This window comes from Pempheris klunzingeri, chromosome 11 (genome assembly GCF_042242105.1).
Source record: "Pempheris klunzingeri isolate RE-2024b chromosome 11, fPemKlu1.hap1, whole genome shotgun sequence".
Lineage (NCBI taxonomy): Eukaryota > Metazoa > Chordata > Actinopteri > Acropomatiformes > Pempheridae > Pempheris > Pempheris klunzingeri.
Window position 1 is genome coordinate 24,946,430 of NC_092022.1, and position 19,456 is coordinate 24,965,885.

General features: G+C 42.4%; 1 protein-coding gene and 1 long non-coding RNA gene across 2 annotated transcripts; both read left to right on the forward strand.

Annotated features, from left to right (window-relative positions):
• Positions 1-56: 56 nt before the first annotated feature.
• LOC139209436 (uncharacterized) lies at positions 57-17,479 on the forward strand. The gene is made up of 2 exons (XR_011585218.1): positions 57-825; positions 16,817-17,479. It is a non-coding gene; the product is annotated as an uncharacterized lncRNA (long non-coding RNA).
• On the forward strand, positions 5,432-15,613 carry LOC139209209 (tumor necrosis factor receptor superfamily member 14-like). The gene is made up of 9 exons (XM_070838842.1): positions 5,432-5,458; positions 8,280-8,301; positions 8,519-8,603; positions 11,192-11,285; positions 11,977-12,099; positions 14,054-14,221; positions 14,996-15,083; positions 15,185-15,417; positions 15,530-15,613. The coding sequence occupies exons 3-9, from the start codon at positions 8,565-8,567 to the stop codon at positions 15,544-15,546; spliced, it is 762 nt and encodes a 253-aa protein (XP_070694943.1). The 5' UTR covers positions 5,432-5,458; positions 8,280-8,301; positions 8,519-8,564; the 3' UTR covers positions 15,547-15,613.
• Positions 17,480-19,456: the final 1,977 nt, after the last annotated feature.

The following is a 19,456-nucleotide window of genomic DNA, read 5'->3' on the forward strand; positions in this document are numbered from 1 at the left end:
CGGACAAGACAACCTCCTTTTAGCTTAATTCCAAAGCTGCTAATCTGTGATGAAAACCTCTCTGTACAATAATGGATGCACAGAACTGTGACAGCAGCCTAAGTGGGACTTCTAACCACAGATCTCCAGCAGGGGTCTCCCCCCCTCATGGGACCTGGTGTATAGCCGCATCCATAGCTATAGCTGTGTGTGTCACATGTTCTACAACCTATTTTTTTCTCTTTTTTTCACAACAGTAACCCTCTGTGCTCTGTGAGCAAGGCAAATGAGATCACCAGTGATTGCTCTCTACTGGTCATGTTGTAGAGTGAATTAATTAACACATTAACACATTGTGTCTTTTTGTACTTGTGCACTGACATTCTTGTATTTTATTGTTCAAATGTATATTGTTGTTCCCCACTCTGGGACAACGGCTGTAAATGAACATGCTTGTTCACTTTTTATACTGATGTTCATAAATGTTTAATACATTGGCCAACATTCCCTCATCAAACTCCTGCAGCATCTAATGTTCAGCATATGGACTTGTTTTCTGTAAATGGGTTGAAATTGTATCCTTATCCTTAATACTAATACTAACACTATTGATTAGACATGAGGCCCAGACTAACAGAGAGGAACAGCAGCAGTGCTTCAGACCTTCACATCATGATGGGAAACATCTGGCTGTTGCCTGATCAGCTGATTGGCTCTTATGACCACAAACATGAGGTTTTGTAGAGAATCCTTATTTTCTGTACAATCGTAATATTAGTGCTGGATGTTATTGTTTATTATCTTATGTTGAGCAATGCAGATAAAACACATGAACAAACATCCAGTGTGAGGTTTATTGTAATAACTAGAAAAATTGCAATTCCTGAAGAAATTGTAGTGTGACTGCTGCCCCCTGCTGTCACACTGCTGCTGATTTACATGCTGAGTTGCAGCTCTGCCACCACCCAGTGGCTCAAACGTCAGTTATAAACTGCTGCTTTTCTCAGGACCCGTTTGATGGTGCCCAAGGAATTGCTGATGACGTCACCACATACACACTCATATAAAATGAGAAGAGGGAGGGAATAAAACTAAAGCTGTGATTTTTGACAAGACAGTAGATCATAGAGCTGAACCAACACCACCATGAGCAGCAGACGACTGCTGAACACGAAAATGCGTTATTTGTTTGAATAGAGTTGAAAAATTACCTTAATATTACCATAAAATGTTTTAGGCCTGCTCAAAACAGTTACTCTCCCTCATTGTGAGAGTGGACAGATAAGGTCAATCTGTCCTCCACAGAGTGGCGTCTCCTTTATTGTTTTGAGAAGCAGATAGATAGAATATACCAGACTGACTTCTGCTATCTGTAATGCACAAACCACAACAGCAAATCAGAAAAGGTTACGTACTTTATTTATCCAAGAAGCATTTAAAAAAAGAGATGTTAGACTCAGTTTGTGGCTCCTCTGACCTTTTTAAAGAATAAGGACACAGGGACAAGTTTGTTATTTTTTATAACAGTGTGGGTGGTTTGCTGCTTGGATGATATTTTAACTGAATGAGGTGTGTGGTATCGATCAGATGATACTGATTGAGAATTCCGACACCTGATCCAGGTCAACAAGCAGTTCTGTGGGGGGCATTTGACTAGTAAGGGGACACTTTAGTTAAGGCATTTCAGAATTACTGTGAATTAAAACGAGTGGTGAGACTGGGGGAATCCCTACCGATCAAGCACACAGACTGATAGAGTCTGTGTGGAAGCTTCTTGATTAGGTCCTCACTTGGGCACTGTGCCATTCACTGATTCTGCACAGCGTGTGACCCTGTGATTGGCTGGCGCCTCTCCTCGCCTCCAAGTCAGCTGGGATTGGCTCCAGGTATCAAGACAATGGATGGATGGACATGAAAACGAATGGTGAGTTTAAACAGAATAAAAGTTCTCCATATTCCATATTAACCTCTGTGTGTGCTGACAGGCTCTTGAAGATAAAGACGTCATGTACGAGAACATCAGATACAGTCTGTGAACCACTGGAAGGATTCTACTGTGAGGACCCTACAGAGGACGGCTGTGCAGCAGCACAGAAACACACAAGCAAGGAAGTTATACAGGAAGTTATGCAGAGTTATTCAGCTATCAAGCATCACACATTTGAATGCAGACCTAAACTGTGCACTGGAAGCTGTACGATGAATGCCATAAGAGTTTAAAGTAAGTGGCAGGAGAAATACATTTTACACCATTTGGCAGCCATTCTTAGATCGTCTTGCCCAACCAGGTGGACACTCTAACATGCCCACAGTGGTCCACTCACCTCGACCTTGAAACCTTGTTGGATTGTGATGCTGTAGTGATCTAGCATTGTATTTTGCTGCCCTTTGTACGCCCAGTTCTGTTTTTGCTTTTGTATTCCTTGTTTTCAGGACAACCCCTATAAAGGAGTGGTTCTGCAGGTGGTGACCACAGACCATTTCTCTGTTCTCATCCTTTCTGGCTGATGTTTTGGTCACTTGGCATTTTGTCAGTGCTCTCAGCCCTAGAGGTAGCATGAGGTGGTGTCTACAACCCACAGAAGTTGCTCCGGTAGTGCAGCTCATCCAGGATGTCACATCAATGCGAGCTGTGGCAAGAAGGTTTGCTGTGTCTCTCAGCACAGTGTCCAGAGCGTGGAGGAGATACCAGGAGAAAGGCCAGTACACCAGGAGACGTGGAGGGGGCTGTAGGAGGGCAACAACCCAGCAGCAGGACCGCTACCTCCTCCTTTGTGCAGGGAGGAACAGGAGGAGCCTTGCCAGAGCCCTGCAAAATGACCTCCAGCAGGCCACTAATGTGCATGTTTCTGCTCAAACTGTCAGAAACAGACTCCCTGAGGGTGGTATGAGGGCCCGACGTCCACAAGTGGGGCTTGTGCTTACAGCCCAACACCGTGCAGGGCGATTGGCATTTGCCAGAGAACACCAAAATTGGCAGATTCACCATTGGCGCCCTGTGCTCTTCACGGATGAGAGCAGGTTCACACTGAGTACATGTGACAGACGTGGCAGAGTCTGGAGACGCCGTGGAGAACGTTCTGCTGCCTGCAACATCCTCCAGCATGACCGGTTGGGCCGCACAGCCCTCCATGTGCTAGCCAGAGGTACCCTGACTGCCATTAGATACCGGGATGAGATCCTCATACCCATTGTGAGACCATATGCTGGTGCAGTGGGTTCCTTCTGATGCATGACAATGCTCGGCCTCATGTGGCTGAAATGTGTCAGCAGTTCCTGCATGATGAAGGCATTGATGCTATGGACTGGCCTGCCCGTTCCCCAGACCTGAATCCAATCGAGCACATCTGGGACATCATGTCTCATCCATCCACCAACGCCACATTGCACCACAGACTGTCCAGGAGTTGACTGATGCTTTAATCCAGGTCTGGGAGGAGATCCCTCAGGAGAACATCCGCCGCCTCATCAGGAGCATGCCCAGGTGTTGTAGGGAGGTCATACAGGCTCGTGGAGGCCACACACACTGCTGAGTCTCATTTTGACTTGTCTTGAGGAATTTCCCCTGAAGTTGGATCAGCCTGTAATGTGATTTTCCACTTTTATATTGAATATGATTCCAAATCCAGACCTCTGTGGGATAATAATTTTGATTTACATTGATCATTTTTATGTTATTTTGTTCTCAACGCATTCCACTATGTAATGAATAAAGATTTTCAACTGGAATATTTCATTCATTGAGATCTAGGATGCGTTATTTTAGTGTTCCCTTTATTTTTTTGAGCAGTGTATATTTACATAATGTGCAACATCTGGGTAATTTTGCAAACAGATAAGTAAATGTGCAAATTTGTCAGAGGTAGATGGTAGGAACAGTAGGATAGACAATATGATATAAATACTGTTGGTATAAAGGTGCACAAGTGTCAGGGAGAGTAAGGTACATTGCAGTTCACAGTTGGAAATGTGAGCACAATAAACAGTTTGGGTGTTGTTGACTCCCATCGGCTGTTAAGGAGCCTGATGGCGGAGGGAAAGAAGGAGTTTCTGAGTCTGGATGTCCTGCACTTCAGAATCCTGTACCTCCTAGAGATGTGACGTTCGCGAACGAGTCAAGTCTTTTGAATGGCTCTTTTAAGTGAACGATGAGAACTGGTTCAGTTGCAAGCCGTTCTTATGCAAATTGCCCGCGCTGCCTTCATGTGTCACCTGTGTGCCCCACAACTCTGACTTGTTCATGCTGCCTTCACGTGGACGACTAATGACATCTCTGAGTTTGAGTCGTCCACAACACAGATTCGCAGCATCAGGGGAGGAGATATTAGTGAGCGCCGCCCGACTGGACTGAAGAGATTTACATTTACCGCTGGATCAATGAGCAGGAGATATTAACGACTGAAGAAAAGTCATTTGTTATTGTTTCCATTGTTCTGATGTGGATTCGAGTCAAGGAGCTGAGTTCCTGTTTGTAAAGTAGTTCAGGTGAACACACACCAGGTAGTTTAGTACAATTATGCATTCACATTTTTATTATGTCCTAATTTTTATATATATATATATATATATATATATATATATATATATATAATTTCATATTTTGTCTGTATTGTTAAAATGTTCATGTGTGGAAAATTTCACACTAAATTTATTTAGCATGGAAGTTATCTGTAGCCTGCATAGCTTTTATTGTGCCACAAAGTTTTTTACATGAAGGGAAAATTCAAAATAGTGATCTCACTGTCGAAGCATGTTGGTATGGCGCCATCTTATGGAATGATTACACTGAAAACACAAGCCAAATGAAATTATAATCAATATTTCAGAATAATTCATGTACAAAGTGTACAGGTTTGAATTATTCTGAACCAAATCTTACTTTACAACTGCTACCAGTGATTGTTTCTTTGATAAAAACGAGTTACCCCTGGTTGACGTCTAATAAATAAATATAACAACAAGTCAGTCTTCTCAAGATCCGGCTCCCTTCAAAGAGCCATAAATCCCATCTCTAGTACCTCCAGCCTGAGGGGAGGAGAGTGAACAGTTTGTGTTGGGGGGGGGTGGGGGGGGTCCTTGATGATAGAGGCAGCCCTCCAGTGGTCTCTGAGTATCTTAACACATAATCTGAGTACAGACAAAGGGCTTGGGGAAATAAACTGTACAGTGTACGTTTGAATCTAACATTTCCAGCACTGCAATGGGGAGCATAAGTCCCTCTCTTCTAGTTAGACATTTTATTTTGAAGGGCTCGTGTCATGCGCAGTGTCAGTCTGCTCCACGTGCAGTTTCATCAGCCAGGTATTTCTCAACAACAGGCTGTTCGAGGGTTACGCCCTGGTTTTAAGGTTAAAGAACAACTTGCAGATTAATTTTGGACATTTTATTCTTAACCGTGTCTAAAAAGGACTCTTTGAACTTCCTTCTCTTTAACGTCTCGTCAGTCTTCAAATGAAGGAGTGTCTGTCTGCTGCTGTAGGTGAGTCAGTCTGTCAGTGTGTATCAGTGTGTGTGTGTGTTTCCTATATACATACACACACACACACACACACACGGTTTGTTATTGTTAAGCATTTACCAGGTCAGATCCGCAGTTTAACTCCAGCACTGGACGTTTCTTTGTACACAACTGCACAGCGAATTATATTCCGCAGCGATTGTGGTAATAATGTTTTCTCTTACTGTTGCTGATATAATATAGTCTTTAATCAAAAACGTGATCGATGGTAGGAACGTGCATCACAAGTTAAACTGGGCGCAGCGGTGTCACAAGTAAACCCAGCGAACAGCTTTCTGCAAACTGTGTGGATTAACACACTCTTCCTGCTTCCTCTACGGGCTGGATGAAAGTGGAAACTTTCCCAGATCTATCAGTTCAGTAACGATACTTGATACAATTATAAAAACAACGACAAGAACATTAAGTTACAGACTTCGTGGCGTTAGCAGTGTTTTCAACAGGCATCTACGTAGTCACCCACAATGCCAATGCCGCTCAGTGTGGAACCACTCTCACTGTCCGACCTACTCAAAAACCAACAAAGTTATAAAATGTTTACCAAATTTATAAAGGCTGTTGCACTCCTGTTACCTAATTCTAGTTTTGTGCACCATTCTTAACACAAATTGTCCTTGTTTGCCAAACGACAGTCTCAGTCCGATGTCTGACTCAGAGGACAGAGTGCTGAATGCTGCAGAGGTTCATGCTGAGATGCACCTTTAAAGACTTGAATGTAAAACACGACTGATGATACTTGTGTCACTGGTTAATTTGGAATTTGTCACAGCAATCTGTTCAAGCTGGGCAGAAACACAGTGGTACACCTCAGACTGTGTTTAACTTATTGGCTTATTTGACTTATTTGATTTTGGTGGGTCTAAATGATGCAAGGCAGAATATACAGCCAGTGTTTCTAAAGCTATATTTAAATATTTATATTGTATAGTTACAATATATGATCTCACAATTCGCCCCCATTTTTTGATGCTACTATGATTGTCAGACTTTAATAGTTACTGTCGTCCTATTATTCTCGTTGTTATCGTGGTGTAACCATACGAAGAATGTCATTATCGGTATAAACCCTACTTTGAGTGGTCAGCGGTTCGATTCCAGTTTGGCCTGTTTTGTTGACTTTACGACAAAAACAGACAGCGGATAATATTTTTACATTGTTTTGTCGATGTCACAATTAATCTTCCGTTTTTAATGTAGTATATCAAAACATAATGACGAAACTAATGGAGAAGCGAAATAATAAGCATGTATATTTCCTGGTTAATCGACAAGGGGTCCTCGGAAGCCCCGCCCCCGGCACATCTGTTTGACACACGGGAATATCACCAGTTAATCCAACACCAGTAACCCAATGTGATTTTAGATGGCGCCCCCCTCCATCGGCGATTTACATGCACTTACAAAAGAAATCGAATAGCATTGCTTTTATCATTGTCTTTAATTTGTAAGGTAACATGTCACCAAATTTACATACTTAACAAATCACAAATTAATACAAAAAAATCTGAAATACAATATAAATACCCTTACCACAAAATAAAAACCTGTAAATAAGTGAATAAAGAATAATAATAATAATAATAATGTGTACTTTAAGACTGACGTAAAGTTTAAAACAATTAACATGCTTTAGATAATATGAACTGTAACACAACCAACAACTAGCGTTAAAAATCAGATCCATGAAGGGTTGAAAATGGAACAGCATTTTGACTGACTATTAAAAGCAGGAGAAACGTTAGCTAGCCAGAATGCCAGATGGAAATAAAACAAGCATAGATTAGGCCAATGTAGACACCTACTGAGTAGGTTTAATCTATCCAGATGATCCCTAACAGTAAAGACCTCTCCATGCCGCTCAGCTACAGAGATATCAAACTGCTTATTTACTGATTAGCATACGATGTTGAGGCTGATCGCTCAGAAGCAAGTGAACAACCTGCTGTTCCACTGTGATAACTGCTACACCTGTGATAACTGCTACACCTGTGATAACTGCTACACCTGATGTTACACTGTGATAACTGCTACACCTGTGATAACTGCTACACCTGTGATAACTGCTACACCTGATGTTACACTGTGATAACTGCTACACCTGATGTTACACTGTGATAACTGCTACACCTGATGTTACACTGTGATAACTGCTACACCTGTGATAACTGCTACACCTGATGTTACACTGTGATAACTGCTACACCTGTGATAACTGCTACACCTGATGTTACACTGTGATAACTGCTACACCTGTGATAACTGCTACACCTGATGTTACACTGTGATAACTGCTACACCTGTGATAACTGCTACACCTGTGATAACTGCTACACCTGATGTTACACTGTGATAACTGCTACACCTGTGATAACTGCTACACCTGATGTTACACTGTGATAACTGCTACACCTGTGATAACTGCTACACCTGATGTTACACTGTGATAACTGCTACACCTGATGCTCCCTGTGATAACTGCTACACCTGATGCTCCCTGTGATAACTGCTACACCTGATGCTGCTTCATGTCATGACTGGATCTTTACTTTACCTCTTTCTTTCTCCCGTTTTTCCTCTTCTTCTTTTCTTTTTTTTCTTCCCTGTGCTCTGGACAGTTTCGGTCGTTTTGACATTTTACAAGGTTCTCTGGGGTCACATCAATAAATTCGCCCCTCCCCCCACAGAGAGTGAACAGGTAGACTGAGAAGCCTCCCAGCTCCACCTATCAGCCCAGTCATTAGACCCAGCAGAAGATTTTTTAATAGATTTTTATTCCTTTCAGATGGTTCTACTGTTACAATGAGGTCTGTAAATGTGGACAAATGAATGTCAGGTACCAAATTCTCTGTCTGTGGACACTGTGGAGTCAAATGGTGTCAGTAGCACATATTTTACAGCATATCTGCACAGGTTTCTCATTCACATGATGTTCCACATATCTAGTCAGTGCAGGAAGCTCAGTGTGGACTGTTTGCTCAGCAGTTAGTATCATCTCCTCATATGTTTTCTGTTTGTTTCCAGGTGAGATGACTTCTTCTGCCCATGAAAACTGATCCGACCCTATAAAATGATGTCGGCACAAAAAGCTGCAGCTGCATCATTGCTGGTAAAATAACTGTAATAATGTCACGTCATAATAATGTTATTACAGCAAGATTTAGTTTGCTAAGCAGCATCTCAGTCATCATAATACTCCTCCAACATTTCTGTCTGGAAGCACCTGCCCCGTGCTTACCTATGAGCTATGTGTCAGCTAACGCTAACCTTACTTAGCATAGGTCCACATGAACAGAAAAGGAAGAGACATTCAGGAAAACAATCCGCGTGTTCCCCAACCAGAAACCCTGGTTCAACAACGAGGTGATCTTCCTACTGAAGATCAGGAACGCTGCGTACAGGGCCAAAGACACTGCAGCTTACAGCCTGGCAGGAACCAACCTGAAGCATGACATCAAAACAGCAAAGAACGAATACAGGCTCAAGATTGAGGGGAATTTCAACAGCAACAACACCAGACGTATGTGGCAGGGCCTACAGTCAGTCAGTGACTATAAAACAAACAGCACTTTGCCTGCCAACGTCGACCCCCTGCTTGCTGAAGACCTGAACCTGTTCTTTGTCCGTTTTGAAAACGGAAGCTGCACTAGATACGCAAACAGACTGGCACCAGACCAGCAGCAGCTGAGGCTGGACACAAGCGAGGTGAGGAATGCACTGCGGCAAGTCAAAACCGGGAAAGCGATAGGACCGGACGGTGTCCCAGCATGTGTTCTCCAGGCATGCACAGACCAGCTTGCTGAGGTGTTCACAGACATCTTTAACCTCAGCTTGACCTGAGCAGTCGTCCCAGCTTGCCTCAAAACCACCACCATCGTGCCCATCCCCAAGCTGAAAACTGTGAGCAGCTTGAATGACTACAGGCCGATCGCACTCACACCAGTGATTGCGAAATGCTTTGAAAGGTTAATCATGGCTCACATCAAACGCACCATCCCTGCCACACTGGACCAGCACCAGTTCGCCAATTCGAGCCAACAGGTCAACTGAGGACGCCATCAGCACCGTCCTGCACACGGCCTTGGAGCATCTGGAGAAACCCAACACCTATGCCAGGCTGCTCTTCCTGGACTTCAGTTCGGCCTTTAACACAGTCATCCCCAGCGCCTTGGTCTCTAAACTGCACAACCTCGGCCTAAACTCCACCATCTGCAACTGGACACTGGACTTCCTCACTAACTGCCCCCAGTCTGTCAGGTTGAGGAATCACACATCCTCCTCCATCACCCTAAACACCGGTGTGCCCCAAGGATGTGTCTTGAGCCCCCTCCTCTTTGCCCTCTTCACCCACGACTGTCAGCCTGTCCACGCAACTAACACCATCATCAAGTTCGCGGACGACACAACGGTTGTGGGGCTGATCTCCAACAACGACGAGACAGCATACAGGAGCGAGGTACAAAACCTGACAATCTGGTGCTCCACCAACAATCTCATCCTGAACAGTAAAAAGACCAAGGAGATTGTGGTGGACTTGAGGAGGTCCAGGAGGATGGCCACTGCTCCTATGACCATCAACGGAGAGGCTGTGGAGAGAGTCCCCACCTTTAAGTTTCTGGGGGTTCACATCACCGAGGACCTCTCCTGGAGCGCACACACCTCCCATGTCACCAGCAGAGCACAACAACGCCTCTATTTCCTGAGGAAACTGAGGAAGGCTGGTCTATCACGGAACCTCCTCACCAACTTCTACCGGTGCACGGTGGAGAGCATCCTGACGTACTGTATCACAGCGTGGTATGCAGGATGCCACAAGAGGGAGCAGAAGGCACTGCAGAGGGTCATCAAAGCGGCACAGAGGATCACCGGGTCTGATCTACCTGCCGTCAGTCAACTCTTCGAGACCCGATGTCAGAGCAGGGCCAGGAACATCACCTGAGACCCGACGCACCCTGCCCACCACCTCTTCAGGCTCCTCCCCTCCGGCAGGAGATTCAGGACAATTCAGGCACCACTAGGCACCACTAGGCACCACTAGGCTGAAAAACAGCTTTTTCCCCATGGGAGTCATACTACTGAACACACTATAGCACCCCCCACCACCACACCCCATACCCAGTCTCACTCACACCCATATTCTCAAGTTCTATCTATATTTGCACTACTACCACCTACCCTTTGAATGTAAATATTTTTTATTACTTACTATTTTTATTTATTTATTTGTTCTAATTCTTCTGTTTATTTCCTTAGACTTGTCCGGGCGTACCAACGCAATTTCGTTGTATGATGTAACAGTTGTACAATGACAATAAAAACCTCTTATGCTCTTATGCTTATAAGAAGTACACTTTTTATACACTGTTGTACTTGCACTTTTTAAAGCAGGACTTTTACTTGTAACAGTGTTTCCATCCTGTTGTGTTACAACTTTTACTTAAGAAAAAGATCTGAGTACTGCAGCAAACACATAAGTTATAATATAGTTTTTAGTATTTTTTAGTAGCATTTTAGTTGTTATAATTAGTGTTTGTTTACCTGTAGGGTGAGAAAATGTAGATTCACAGCAGAGCCTAAAAACAGAGATATCATTTTTAAGCCATATTGAAATTACAATGTGTCAAAACAGAAACATTTTGTTGTCAAAAAGCATCAAGATCACTGAGTGAGACAAAAACCTTCTGTTACTCTTCACAGATTCTTATGATGACTGTCATCGGAGGTCAAACCTTCACATGCCATCGCTCAGAGTACCAGATAGACAAGAACTGCTGTCCTATGTGTCCCCCTGGTAAGATTAAACTGAATGTTAAAGGGATATTTCACTCTGATAGTAACACATGGAGTGTTTTATTGATCTGCCAGGTGCCAACAAGGCTTCCATGTGCAGATCAGTGGAGCCACTCCCATTGTTGGTGCGGTTTATATTCACAAGTGAAATGTGTCTGACTGGAGTTCAACAGGAAAAGAACAAGCTGGAAAATCCAGGACTTTATTTACTCAGTTGCCAGTTTATAAAGTCCTTTCTAAAACGGCTTCAAAGAAGTGAGCATGAGAACCTCCAAGAAGCTAGAATTGATTGTAGGGCTGTTGCTTTAGGCTGGAGACAGAAAAAGGGCAGAAACACCCGTCAACAAGAGACTCTGCTCCCTTTAGAACTGCACGTACAGCTGATCTTTATCAGGAACATCATCAATGGATAACGTTAAGACCCCCCACCTGTGTTTGTATGTCTCCTTTGATTTTGAAATGTCATCATTTGGGGGAAAAAATCCCAAAATCCAAAGGGTTGGTGTACCTAATACACCTAACTGAGTGTAATCCTCTCTAAAAATGATTGGCTGCATCTGGAGGTAGTAATAAGAATGCCACTGCAGTAGACAGCAGTGCATGTCACTTTGCACAGCTGACAAAATGTGTTTCACCCTCAAGACGATACATTTTCATTCAATAGAAACATTATGTTGTTTTCTGTTCAACAGGAAGCCGAGTTAAAACAGATTGCACGAGGACCATAAACAGAACCTGTGTTCCCTGCACCGAGGGAACCTTCATGAATCAGCCTACTGGTCGTAGACAATGTTTAACTTGCACATCTGATGCAGGTAATGTCCTGTTATAACATGTTCATATTCATGAGTAGAGAGGTTGTATGAATGGGACTAATAATGATTTAACTGATCTCACTGACACCTTCCATCCATCTCTCCTTTTCCTGCCACAATCACCTCTTCACCCTGTCAGATCAATGCTGTATACAGTTAGGCCCAGAAATATTTGGACAGTGACAAAAGTTTTGTTATTTTAGCTGTTTACGAAAACATATTCAGGATACAATTATATAATCAATATGGGCTTAAAGTGCAGACTCTCAGCTGTAATTTGAGAGTATTCACATCCAAATTGGAGCAAGGGTTTAGGAATTATAGCTCTTTAATACGTAGCTGCCTCTTTTTCAAGGGACCAAAAGTAATTGGACAATTGACTCAGAAGGCTGCAAAAAAAAAATAACAAGGCTGCATGGGGTCTTCCCTCGTTAACCTGTCATCAATTAAGCAGTTAAAAGGTCTGGAGCTGATTCCAGGTGTGGTGTTTGCATTTGGAAGCTGTTGCTGTGAACACACAACATGCGGTCAAAGGAGCTCTCAATGGAGGTGAAACAGACCACCCTGAGGCTGAAAGATGGAGAAATCCATCAGAGAGATAGCAGAAATGTTAGGAGTGGCCAAATCAACAGTTTGGTACATTCTGAGAAAAAAAGAGTGCACTGGTGAGCTTGGGAACTCAAAAAGGCCTGGACGTCCACGGAAGACAACAGTGGTGGATGATCGCAGAATCCTTTCCATGGTGAAGAAAAACCTCTTCACAACATCCACTCAAGTGAAGAACACTCTCCAGGAAGTAGGTGTATCAGTATCTAAGTCTACCATAAAGAGAAGACTTCATGAGAGTAAATACAAAGGATTCACCACAAGGTGCAAACCATTAATCAGCCTCGAAAATAGAAAGGCCAGAATTGACACCTGAAACACCTGAAGAAGCCAGCCCAGTTCTGGAACAGCATTCTTTGGACAGATGAGACTAAGATCAACCTGTACCAGAATGATGGGAAGAAGAAAGTTTGGAGAAGAATTGGAACAGCTCATGATCCAAAGCACACCACATCTTCTGTAAAACATGGTGGAGGCAGTGTGATGGCATGGGCATGCATGGCTTCCAATGGCACTGGGTCACTTGTGTTTATTGATGATGTGACAAAAGACAGAAGCAGCCGGATGAATTCTGAAGTGTATAGGGATATACTTTCTGCTCAGATTCAGCCAAATGCAGCAAAGTTGGTTAGACGGCGCTTCACAGTACAGATGGACAATGATCCAAAATATACTGCAAAAGCAACCCAGGAGTTTTTTTAAAGCAAAGAAGTGGAATATTCTGCAATGGCCGAGTCAATCACCAGATCTCAACCTAATCGAGCATGCATTTTACTTGCTCAAGACAAAACTTAAGGCAGAAAGACCCACAAACAAGCAACAACTGAAGACAGCTGCAGTAAAGGCCTGGCAAAGCATCACAAAGGAGGAAACCCAGCGTTTGGTGATGTCCATGGGTTCCAGACTTCAGGCAGTCATTGCCTGCAAAGGATTCTCAACAAAATATTGAAAAGTAACATTTTACTTAGGGTTATGTTTATTTGTCCAATTACTTTTGAGCCCCTGGAATGAGGAGCGCTTGTATAAAAATAGCTACAATTCCTACATGTTTAATCATATATTTTTGTTCAACCCCTTGAATTAAACCTTAAAGTCTGCACTTCAATTCCGTTGTAGTTGTTTCATTTCAAATCCAATGTGGTGGCATGCAGAGCCCAAATCATGAAGATTGTGTCACTGTCCAAATATTTCTGGGCCTAACTGTATGCAGATGTTTTCCCTTGAATTCAGAAATTAAAACGATTGTTTCACATTTCCAAATAATGACATGAAACCGAATGGTCAGAAAGAAATGTAGCACGTTGCTTAAACAGAATAAAAGTTCTCCATATTCCATATTAACCTCTGTGTGTGCTGACAGGCTCTGGCCTGAAGATAAAGACGTCATGTACGAGAACATCAGATACAGTCTGTGAACCACTGGAAGGATTCTACTGTATGGACCCTACAGAGGACGGCTGTGCAGCAGCACAGAAACACACAAGCTGTCTACCAGGACAATACATCAGGCAAAACGGTTGGTGTTAATGTGCCGACCTTTAGATTATGTTGTAAATATGTTGTGAGGTTTAGATGAGAATACCAAAGTTCAAGGAATCTGACATGAAGGATCTCAATCTGACATTCAGAACATTAAACAACTCTTGTCTGTGTAAAGATGCAGTGCAGCAATGGTGCCCTGACACACAATGACACCTCTCTCCCTCTGTGTGTCATGTAATCCCAGCTTCTCCGTCCTTTGTTCTGGTCGTTGGGACGACTGTGTGTTAATGTTAGTGCATGTGAGTGTCTCTGAGTCCATGTGAGTCCATGTCAGTGCATCAGTGAAATGAGTCCGCTAAGTCACTGAGCTCAGCTGAGAGAGATCCGGCTGAGGAGCCATGACAGCATCTTACTTCGACCTTATGGGAACACACGGAAATGTTTTAGTCAGAGTTCAGTCCTGGTCCAGAAGGCTGCAGGTTTGGGAATGTGGAGTCAAATGAAACTTTCTTCAGGCTCTTTTGGGTCTCAGTCAGTCAACTTGTTGATCATTTCAATCTTCAGAGGAGAAATGGTTGCATCCAGTAAGGGGAAGGTTGTCCGTGGTAAGAAAAGATCTCCAGGTAGAGATGTCATGTCGGCACAAGTAGAAAAAAGAAAGAGTCTCTGCGGTCAGTTGTGGTCCTTTGAATGAGTGGTTAAACACATGACTGTTTGGAGTCACACCTAGAAGTCACCTAACACTGTGATCCCTTCATAATATGCACCTGCTGCCCCCTTTAAATAGATCTCATTTGTGTTTGTGCAGGAACAGCCTCAGAGGACACTGACTGCTCTGACTGCACTGCTGGAACCTTTTCAGATGGGACATTTACATCTTGTCAGCAGCACACACAGTAAGTGCAGCTTCACATTAGACTCCTCAGTTCTTCCAACAGCAGTGAGTTCATGGGATCCTACAAATGTTCCTGTACAAAATCTCCCTCTGTCCCTCCAGATGTGAATCATTGAATCTTCTGCTGGAAAAACCAGGAACTGTTTCAATGGATGCTGAATGTGGAGAACAAGGTTCAAACATGACAGGACTTGTGATTGCTGTTGTTGGTGTTGTTGGTGGTGTTGGTGCTGCTGGTGTTCTGCTTTTTATTCTGAGGAAGAAAGTAAGAAAGAAGAAGAAAGAAAGATGTAAAAATGGAAGAGACATGGAAGAGGGAGGATCTCAAATCCAAGGTATGATTTATGTTTCCGTAGTCTGAACATTACCATTGTTGGTGGATGATAATAATGTCTGTCACTGAAGTTGTTCATTAAGGTTTTAATCATTGGTTACGTTTGATTACAGACACAACAAGACAATGACAATGTCAGATCGTGCTAAGACCATCACTGGAGCGAGGGGAACACCAACTTGCTCCTGAAGCAGGAGCAGCTGAGATTCCTCCTGAATGAATGACGTGTGAATGTGAGGATGTGATGAGTGCTTTGAGTAGTTGCAATGACTGGAAAGGTTCTGTACAAATACAGAACATTTACCATATCATTACAAAATAGTCAATATGTAAATATGGATTTTTAAGAGTATACATTGTTAAAAACCTTTAAACAAAGGTGTGTTAAGAAAATAGTGTTGAAAAGGCGGAAAAAGCTCTGAAGAGCAGACAACCATTCATCCTATTTCCCAGATAAAACTTCTAATTTAACGTTGGAGCTTAATTCCACCGTGTTAACAAAGCTGCTAACCTGTGATGAAAACCTCTCTGTACAATAATGGATGCACAGAACTGTGACAGCAGCCTAAGTGGGACTTCTAACCACAGATCTCCAGCAGGGGTCTCCCCCCCTCATGGGACCTGGTGTATAGCTGCATCCATAGCTATAGCTGTGTGTGTCACATGTTTTACAACCCATTTTTTTCTCAACAGTAACCCTAGAGTATGCAAGTGTGTTAAATGCTTATTAGACTTTATTGATCTGCTCTGTGAGCCCCCACCCTAAGATCAATGAGATCACCAGTGATTGATACGGTTTTTCTGTATATATTATGTTTATTTAATTTTCTCTTTCTTTAACAGTGTGCTTTATGTCTGTCTTTTGAGCTGCAATAACAGCGAACTTTCCCCACTGACGGATCGATGAAGAGTTTTATCTTATCTTTAATCTTAATGAATGCATTAACACATTAATTGCTGATGCATTGCTGTCTGTTAATCAATGTGTTGATGTTAGTTAATACTAATACTAACACTATTGATTAGACATGAGGCCCAGACTAACAGAGAGGAACAGCAGCAGTGCTTCAGACCTTCACATCATGATGGGAAACATCTGGCTGTTGCCTGATCAGCTGATTGGCTCTTATGACCACAAACATGAGGTTTTGTAGAGAATCCTTATTTTCTGTGCAATCGTAATATTAGTGCTTTATGTTATTGTTTATTATCTTATGTTGAGAAATGCAGATGTAACACATGAACAAACATCCAGTGTGAGGTTTAGTGGAATAATTGTGTTAAAATCACAAGTCTTTTCCCCACCTATTCACCTACCTGTCACTGAAAAGGCCACACCTCCCAAGACTATATAGGCCAGCCCTTCAGGCCTCCGACTCCCTCTTTTCCCTCCACACCAGAAAGGAATGAATGTGAGTTTGCTGCCTCTCCTATTTTGCACTTTTTCAGCAGCATTTGTTAAACTTAGTATGTATTTCTCGACAGTTATTGACTGTTTTCTCTGTTGTACTAGAGTCCTGAGTTTATTGCGAGTACCTTAGTTTAACTGACCTAAAGACGGATGCATTAATGATGTAAGTTTAACTAGAGACTTCATTGTATTATAACTGTCTTCGTTTAATATTGCAGGAATTGTGATATTTTCTTATTTATTTGTAGACAATCATCCAGTCAATCATTCCACTTTTGAGAAAGTGGAAATTAAATACTTCATGAAGGATCCTGTGTTTAAATGTGCACCCACATCAGATGTTCAGTGAGCCTGCGCCACAAAAGCTCCAGTTTTTTTTTCAAATTGTAAAGGACCTAAATTCATTGTGGTTAAATATGTGAAGTTTTACTGTTTACCCTTAATTCACTTTATTTATCTGCTTCTTGTTTAGATTCTGTACTTATTTTATTTAATTTGTTAGGCACTGTTTCTCTGCTTTTCACTTGAGACACTTTTACACACTTAGAGACACTTAACACTTTGTTTTCAACTTTTGTATTGTTGCGTCATCTTTATACTGTACTCTGGCAAAGTAATTTCCTTAGGAATCAATAAAGTTGATCTTATCTTTTATTTTGAAATGTGTTTTATGTGCCCATTTCCTGTGATAAAGGAAGTTTTATTTTGAAATGTCACTGAACGCACGTAAGGAAGTGGCAGGTAAACTCCAAGGTGATGACGGTGAGGAGGAGGGGGAGAGAAACAAGTGATGAAGAAGTAAAGAGAAACGGAAGAGTAAAAAGGAGTTCAGCTGCAGTTGGAACAACAACAAGGTTCAGTAATTGTTGGTGTAAAAGAAGTTCTGTGGTAATTATGAAGCAAACTAACGTGACTTCTTTGTGTTTTAGTTTCTATTTAGTTGGTTTATGACCTGCATTCACAGTGAAGGACATCAGACCACCAGTCCTGGCTTTCACTGATATCCACTGGTGCTGATCTCCCTTTGCAGCAGTCACTGACACCTTCCATCCATCTCTCCTTTTCCTGCCACAGTCACTTCTTCACCCTGTCAGATCAATGCCGTGTGTGCAGATGGTGTCCCATGAATTCAGATTTCCAAATAATGACATAAAAACCGGTGCAAGACGGACGAAAGTGAAAGCATTTGCCAAGAATGTTTTCATTAATCAAGAATGAAAGTCGGAGGTCCGAACATAAATACCGATCCAGCAGCGTTATTCCCCTAATCTGCAGGGCAGCGTGTGACCCTGTGATTGGCTGGCGACTCCAAGTCAGCTGGGATTGGCTCCAAGTACAGACAATGGATGGATGGACATGAAAACAAATGGTGAGTTTAAACAAAATAAAAGTTCTCCATATTCCATATTAACCTCTGTGTGTGCTGACGGGCTCTTGAAGATAAAGACGTCATGTACGAGAACATCAGATACAGTCTGTGAACCACTGGAAGGATTCTACTGTGAGGACCCTACAGAGGACGGCTGTGCAGCAGCACAGAAACACACAAGCAAGGAAGTTATACAGGAAGTTATGCAGAGTTATTCAGCTATCAAGCATCACACATTTGAATGCAGACCTAAACTGTGCACTGGAAGCTGTACGATGAACACATTTAGTCAGAAGTATGGAAAAATGTTGGACTTAGTCAGGACGGCTGTAAGTAAAGCCTCATACGTAGAATACCTGCACAGGTGATCAGTAACCTAAAACATGTTAGAATCACACAGGGACACAATAAGAGGATTATAGTCCATAGAAAATCTGATGAGTCAGAATGTCAGAACAGGAACCAGTGTGCATGTAAAGGTGCTGATTTACAGAAAAGAACTCTGAAGCTCTAGCTGGTAAAACCATGAACTGCTTACACTGATGCTGCATGTGGAGAACAAAATAAAACACACCAACTAGTGCTTGTCAGTGTTGTTGTTTCCTTGAAGAACATTAAGATTCGTACAAAGAGGAACTGAACTATAAGTCAGCCACAGAGTCACATGTGTTGGTGTCATGTGTTAGAAGAAAAAACAGGAAGCGTGAAGTCAACTTTATATTCTTTCAGTTTAGAGAAACAGTCCAGTAAAACAGTTCTGTATCATTAAATAATAAAACCCAAGACCAGGCTCAAAGCCACAGTGTTCATGTGCACACTGGATGGAATAACAAAGTCATACATTCACATGGCTGCTGTAGCTCCATGATCAGTGTTAGATCATCATCATGGTGACTTAATCCAGGGAGTTAATGTCCCAGATTATTAGACAGTGTCTCTCTTTGTTTCGTTCTTGTTTAGCTGTAAGAAATTATTGCTCAGCCATTTATTTCTTATGACCAAAGGCAAAGATTCTTATGAGGCAAGTAAACAGAGATGCAGGTGTTGGTCAGACAATTCATGATCACTAGTGAAGAGGGTGGAGGGAAGGTGAAGGTGGTAGTTTTCCTGGTGTGCCGACTTCTATAGTCAGTGTACGAGACATGAAACAAAGATGCAGATAAAGATCACAACTGATTGAAAAAGACCACAGAGGAAGTTACTGAACAGAAAAGGTGAATGTAGGTGATTGTATATCAGCATCTGTGAGAAATTTGTCTC

What these genes read in the sequence shown, in the direction of transcription:
- LOC139209209 (XM_070838842.1), top strand. Translation starts at nt 8,565, where the DNA reads ATGATGTCGGCACAAAAAGCTGCAGCTGCATCATTGCTG. An exon ending in CTGCAGCTGCATCATTGCTG is followed by an intron (nt 8,604 to 11,191) that starts GTAAAATAACTG and finishes TACTCTTCACAG; the next exon opens with ATTCTTATGATGACTGTCAT. An exon ending in AACTTGCACATCTGATGCAG is followed by an intron (nt 12,100 to 14,053) that starts GTAATGTCCTGT and finishes ATTAACCTCTGT; the next exon opens with GTGTGCTGACAGGCTCTGGC.